This window comes from Acanthisitta chloris, unplaced genomic scaffold (assembly GCF_000695815.1).
Source record: "Acanthisitta chloris isolate BGI_N310 unplaced genomic scaffold, ASM69581v1 scaffold18351, whole genome shotgun sequence".
Taxonomy (NCBI): domain Eukaryota; kingdom Metazoa; phylum Chordata; class Aves; order Passeriformes; family Acanthisittidae; genus Acanthisitta; species Acanthisitta chloris.
Genome location: NW_008655643.1, coordinates 38,518 through 45,685, shown reverse-complemented (window position 1 = coordinate 45,685; position 7,168 = coordinate 38,518). Strand labels below are relative to the sequence as shown.

Here is a 7,168-nt window from a genome sequence, read left to right as displayed (position 1 = left end):
TATGAAATGCTTCCATTAAAATATAAAACCCCATCCCTGTTGGAGAGGTGTGGGTGCAAGAGATGACCGCGTTCTCGCATTCCCTCTGTGATCTATCCTCACTAGTATTTTTCTCGTTAAAGCACAGCAATTACCATATGTAACCAAACCAGTATATACTGCTACTGGGGAAGCCATAGCTAGTTGTGGGGCAACGGGATCTTTAGTCAAAAACTACAATTTTGTTTATTTACCCAAATCACACTGGATAGCTACAAATTTGGCTGTCACAATGCAAATGCATACAAACACACACAAACAAGGATTGCAAGGAGGTCAGTGAAAATTCACCCAAATGGAAACACCAAAAAACCCAGAGTTTTGATCATGTTCTATCTGCTATCAGCAAGGGAAAGGAACAGAATTTGGTCAGTTAAAGTATATGTATCTTTAATTTTGTGCAATTGGAAGCCTCAGTGTGTGGTGGGGGGGGGGGGGGGGGGTGCTCCCCCCCCCTGCCAGTTAGGATGAGTGAGGATCCAGTGAGGATGTTGGGTGTCAGTTGTCTCTTTAGGGTCAGAGTTTTTGCATCATCAGTTTACAAAAGCTGAAGAGCCTAAGCAGAGCTGTTACCTTCAGTACTTTCTGCAGGAGGCTAGTGAGACTGAAGTTATGTGCTTATTCTTGTGAAGGTTTGTCCTCTTTTCACTGAACAGAGGCTTCAGCTTGTCACAACCTGAAATGCTGTGCAACCACTGAAGCTACTTGGGGAGAAAAATGGGAAAAATGTATGAAGAGGTGATATGGAAGCACATGGATTTTCAGGAATGCCTCTGCTGCTGAACTGTATTAGCACTTGCTGGTGCTATGCAGTGGCATTTTCCCTACCCATCAGCTGCTGCATATTGGACAAAGGCTGTGGGAACAGGGAAGGAGGAGTAGAGCTGGCAAATGCTGCACATTGACTCTGGCAGTTGGTGCTGGCAGGTTGTACCCTGTACCGACAACACTGTGGTGACAGGTGGGATTTTGTGTTTGTGTGTGTCTAGTCTAGACTGTTGGGTTTGCTCTTTACCAGCATGGTGTTGGGTACAGCTTAAGCAGCTGAGGTACCAGTCATCCTCCTTGGCACACCTTTGCTGAGCCAGCTCAGTGACAGCACTCGTGGCTCACTCGGTATGTCCCACCAATCTGCTCTGGTAAGTCTCACTCTTCTGCTTTGCTGCCTGAGGTGTGTGTGAGCCTGGCTGGCAGCAGGAGGGCTGGTACCCTGGACTGCAGCCGTGTGTTACATTGCCAGTCACTGGGACAGAGGGTGATAAAATACGCAGGCACAGGAATGCTTTTTTTTTAAATGAATTTTTTTAAGAAACTGCATACATCAGAGACAAACAATAATTTAAATACCATGCAGTTTCAGTATGTACAAAAACTAGGACATAGAGATCCAGTTTAGTTTTTTCTAGTTATTTACATCATTTTCATACAGCCATAATTGTTAAATTACAATACTGGAAGAGCACAATTGACAGCCACCACACTCACTCCTATACAAAGACAAACTATATACATACACTTGGATATCAATTGGAAAATGCAACTGGTGCAGGAGTAACTGGGACACACGGGAATGCAGGTAATGTGCCCATCACCTCCTCTTTGCTTATAGAAGTTGTTCCAAGCTCAAACAGACTGAACACCTGGGAAAAAAATAACTTGTCCCCTTTTTCTTTCCTGATTATTTTATTAGCCTAGTCATCTCCCATGGCTATTTATGCAAAGTGATTTTATTTGCAGGCACGTTAGGGAGCCCCCATTTAAGTACAACTATGGGTTTCCACCTTGTCCATCTATTTTTATGAGTGCAAGCTTCACTAGGCATGTTGGAAGTGCTCCCCCTCTCTTGGTTTGTAGTGTTTGCACTGCACAAGTGGCACTGTAGAAAAAATGAAGGGTAAGTTTGGTGAGTGGTTGCAGAGATGACAGAGTGCTGTGGTTATACATGTATTAGGAGGAAATACATTTGTGTAAAGGGCTCGTTAATTGGTTTAAGTTAGTATAAAAGAGGTAAAAGTATTATATTCTTTCCCCTGCCATTCCTTTGCTTGTGATAATGCCCAGAGTGCTCACTAGGAATTGCCTAGACACAAAAGTTGGCCTGAGCCCCATCCCAGCAAACCTACAGCCTGAAACTTCATCAGCTTCAAGTTAGGTACTAAACCAGTGGTTGTAGGGTGTGCAAAGCCACAACCCCTACCCTCCCTCTGAGTCAGAATAATGTCACCAGCTCCCTGCCACCCTCTGCTGGCAAAGGTGTTGGTGGAGGGGTGGTGCCACTATTGGGCTTCCTCACCATCACTTTTTTCCAAACAATCAAAGCTTTTTTTGTCTACATGTTTTGGAATTGCTTTTCCAATCCTCACCACCTCCCCAGCGCTCCTCTGCCCCCCATTTCCACTTCATCATTCCATAGCCTGTAGAACAAATGTCACAATATTGCACATTCTAAGTACTCAGGATTCAGCAGATTATAGCCAAAACATTTTTCTTCATTGACTCTGGATTATTATCTCTATTATGAACCTTGGAGATGGATGATTGGAATAGCCATTTCTGTTCTGTGTTGATTTTTCCATTCTCCGAACCTGATGTAATTTCCTTATTACCACTTCTAATCTCATCCTAATATGAAAGAAGATCACATTCTAAGTACTCAGGATTCAGCAGATTATAGCCAAAACATTTTTCTTCATTGACTCTGGATTATTATCTCTATTATGAACCTTGGAGATGGATGATTGGAATAGCCATTTCTGTTCTGTGTTGATTTTTCCATTCTCCGAACCTGATGTAATTTCCTTATTACCACTTCTAATCTCATCCTAATATGAAAGAAGATGAAAGGTGGATTCTTAGCATGAATGTAGGAATGCCATAATCTTTATGTCCTACACATAATCCAGGTTGAAGGGAGAGAAATCATGACTGTATGTTGTTTGTTTTTATTTTACCCACAGCAGAATCACAGTTCCTTGGCTGTGATAGCAATGGCTCTCATGGATGAGAAGGCAAGTGTTCAAGAAACTAGATTGAAAAAAAAAAAGGAACTAGCAGTTGCCCAATCTGCTTGCAACTTCCCATGGATGCCAGAGGTGAGTGCACAAACTGAGGATGTGCTGCTGTGCTCAGGCCCTGAAAGGCTGTTGGAGAATGCCTTGCCAAAGTTTAACTTCACAAACTACCCAGACCCACAGAAGCTAAAGCAGATGAAGTGTCAGTTCTGTGATGCCTACTGCAGTGCCAAACACTTTGTATGGCTTCTTTCTCCTCCCCTTTCCCCTTTTCAGGAATAAGCTCTGTTTGCAACTGGGGAGAAATATGGCAGTTCTTCTGCTCAGCCAGGAGTTAACAAAATTTAAAAAATATAAGAAAAAAAGGCAAGCATGGCTGCATGGAGCTGTTTTGGGGACAGCACAAATCATGAGCTGAGGCTGAGTGTGACAACTTGCTAAGCAGTCAGCAGGGACCTGACTTGGGCCCATCCAGATGAAGGCAGGGAACATTTGGTTATCACCCAGGACTGGGCTGTTACATGCCTCAAACAGTGGCCAGGGGTTTATTTAGGCCACCAGACTGGCTGGCACGGGCACTGCTGGGGCCTGTGCCCATGGGGGACTGTGACAGTACCCCGAGTAACTAACCATTCCCCTGAGGACTGCTGACAGCAGCAGTCTTCTTTTTCTGCAACTTCCACCTTTTTCCTCTTCATTGTATTTACAAAATGAAACAGAACCTCACCTTTCCCTCCTGCTAGCCTACCCAGCCCTGTGATTTCTGTCACCACTGCTCATTACATCATGTCCTTTCCCTTTCTCAGCGAACCTCTAAGCTAACAATGCCAAGACAGGTGTGAGATCTGTACTGAGAACAGAAGGACGTGTTGCTCCTCAGAACATCTATATTGCAGAGCCCTTTCCAAATACAATGTATGTGGAGTCAAAAGCATAGAGGCTCTTTTTCCCTTTTTAAAGCAGTTATGCAGTCTTGTTATGCATGCATGTGTATGTGCAGGAATTAAAAAACATGAAGGCCAAGTTTTCATGAAAATAACCCCAAGGCAGTGTATCCCTGGCTAGTATGTTAAGTGCTCTGCCTTTGCTGCACTGAGCTGATAACATTGCACATTGAAGGCTTTCACTGCTGATGAACTTGTATCTAAAGCAACTGTGAGCTGGTGATAAAGGGATCACGGTGTGTTTCTTCAGAAATCAGCACCCAGTCTGGGAAGCATATGGCCTCAGAGCATCATGCCTCAAAAGTGAGGCACCAGAAACCAGCTGGTTTTTACTTTCCTTTGATCCTCCATCCTACAACACCCAATTCTTATTTAATAGCTAATAATCTGTAGTATTGCAAGGATGGCCATGGATGAGAATGAAAGGCTTTTGTTGTATCTGATGGAGAGCAAATCTGTGAGGCATCAAGTACCACCACTAAGCGTAGATGGAGTGCATTTGCCTTGGTGCCAATGTTATTTGGGCAGGCTGGATGCTAGAGCCACTCCATGGGCTACACACAGGTCCTTTTGTTGTACTCCTGCAACCAGAGGAATGAGATGAAGCCTGAGAAGAGGCAGGAGTGTTGGCACTATGCTGCATGGGCCATTATAAGCTCATGTGTGAGGCTTCTCAGCCCACAATCAGTGAAGGGCAATGTTAGCATGGCACTGGGGGAGGTGGACAGGGAGCACAGAAGAGAGGATAGATACATGGAAGACAGTGAGAAAGGAAAAATTAGTAAAATAAGAACAGAAATAACAATACTGTAGTAAAAAACTTTGGCCTCTCTGTTCAAACTGTCAAAGCAAAATAGCTATTATGGAAGAAAAAAAGGTATCCTGAAGTAATAATCTGGAACTTCTTACAGTACTGTTGCTACAGTGCTTTGGGCCACTGGCCCAAAACATGGCATAATAGTTTCTTGTAAGAGAGCTGGAACGGAATCCTGACAATGTTTGCCTCAGCTTGCTGGCACTATACTAGTCAGGGACGATTCTGGAAGGTGGTGGCCTAAGTTCAGAAAAGCACTTTAATGTGTTCAGCTTCTTAAGCCTGTCAGACATATTCTTGACTGCAGTGAGGCTGTGTGCACGCTTACTTACTGTAGAGCACACGCTGAAGTTGACAAGTAAACCAGGCCCAGAGTGACCAGCTCTCTGAGCTTGGCTTGGTCAGTTTGTGTGTGTGTTAAACAACTATAATAAAAATAAATTAAAACCAAAATTAGAACCAATAAATTCAGAACACCTCTGAATTGCTGTCCTTATGCCTCAGCCGTGGGTACTGGTGACAAGTCCCACCATCCATACAAAAGCACCAGACTCCTTTTGTTAGGCCAGGTAATGCAATCTGTCATGCTTTGCTCAGTATGAGTTTAGGATCAGTTCTTGAAACACCTGATACAGAGAGGATAGACATCTCTCAGCGAATCCCCAGTTCGTCCTGCCATGTGTCCCTCTCCAGAGCCAGTGGGGAATCCCATCCTTTCTTGCTTCCAGGTGCACATCGGTTCTCACACAGTCACGAGGCTTGGGTGTAAAAACAAGCTACAAGCAGAGCGAATGCCATGCAGTGACCATGAAGAGATGAGATGTTTTTGCTTGCTTGTCCTCAGTGTTCTTGTCACTTACTGCTAATGGGCTCATAACTGGGTTTAGAAAATTATACTTGAATGAGATGAAAATTAAACAGTTGCTAGAACCGAGCCAGCCTTCAGGAGGGTGTCCTGTTCTTTAGAGGTGATGCCTTTTTTCTGCTTGGGAGCTGAACAATGTCTACTGAGTGGCCATAAACTTCTCCAGGGAAAAAAGTGCCTTTCTAGTCAGATATTATTCACAGATGGGATGGCCTGTAGAGTAGTTTCGCTCCTTCACTCTCATAAGGTGCTCGCAGCCTGAAAGGAGTGTTTGGTGTAAGTGCTTTAGTGCCATAGGTGCTCATCTTTTGGAGACTTCACTCAGGCCAAGTGATTCCCTGAACACCATCTCAGGGCTCTCTAGAGTTGATGACAGAGGCTTGTCAGGATGAGGGGTGCCTGAAGACAAAATGGTTGCACCACCAGCTGGGCTTGAACACGTATGGCAAATCCACATGCCGGGAAAGTCCTATACATAGATGCCAAGTCTTGGCACAGTTCCCACCAGGGGTATTTTCTGTTACTGAATCTTGAACCAGCAGGTCTGATGATGCTGCAGTACTCATCACATGTAAATACAATTTTCCTTTTTTATATTTATTTTTCTACTCTTTTTTTAAAAAAAGGCAGTTCAGAAGATTTACATTGTACGTAACAGGGACGTGAATAATACCAGCACTTATGGCTCCTTTTAGTTATGTTTTGAAGATGGCATAGTGGTCAGGTAGAATCGAACTGCTACGGTCTATGAAACCTGAAACCCAAGGGAAAAACAAAAAGAGAAACAGTAAGATAATATCCTCACATGTATATCGTACATAAAAAAAAAAAGGAGAGCTAATTGCTACAGTGACACAATTAGGCAGCTCAATTCCCACAGCATGGACATCAGCCACACTGGCACTGAGGACCCAGAACAGACACTCACACTTCCTTGGTCCTTGCCACACTCACAGTTCATAGGCATAAACTGTTTGCACCAAAACCTACCAAAGACATTTAATACTCTTTGGGTCCATCCTACAGGATCCCTGAGTGGGTGATGGCAGATCAGCTAGTTCTCTTTCAGACTGTACCAGGCCTAATTCCACAAAAATTGTCTTGTTTAGACAAATCTTATGCTCTTCCTCCAGAAAGATTTATATAGAGTTTAAGTATGATTATTCCTTAATGGTGGAGGTTAATGAGACAAATGGAGCTAAAGTGGCCACCATTTTTGCAAGGACAGCCTGTGTCAGAAGGCCTGGGTTTGTCAGATGTGCAAATATGTATTTAAAAAATGTCACCAGCTTAAAAAGCTTTGATTTTTCACTCTATTATGAATTAATTAATGTGTCTCACTAGTAAAGTGACACTCACATTCTTTGCTCAGCTCATGCCACTGCTTAATGACATGAATAGCTCATTACCTTGCTAATGACTTTATAATGGTGATTTATATAAGTTTGTTTAAGGAAATTTTTTTTGTTTAAGCATAAGTGCATATTTCCCAAAG

At 43.3% G+C, this 7,168-nt stretch overlaps 1 protein-coding gene across 1 annotated transcript in view; it reads right to left on the bottom strand.

Moving 5' to 3' along the window:
* Positions 1-6,284: 6,284 nt before the first annotated feature.
* Positions 6,285-7,168, bottom strand: part of LOC103811058 (phosphatase and actin regulator 1-like) — a 19,798-nt gene continuing 18,914 nt past the window's right edge. Inside the window, exon 5 of the mRNA XM_009084004.1 lies at positions 6,285-6,427. Within this exon, the coding sequence (XP_009082252.1) occupies positions 6,412-6,427 (16 nt within the window). The 3' untranslated portion in view covers positions 6,285-6,411. The remainder of the gene's footprint in view (positions 6,428-7,168) is intronic.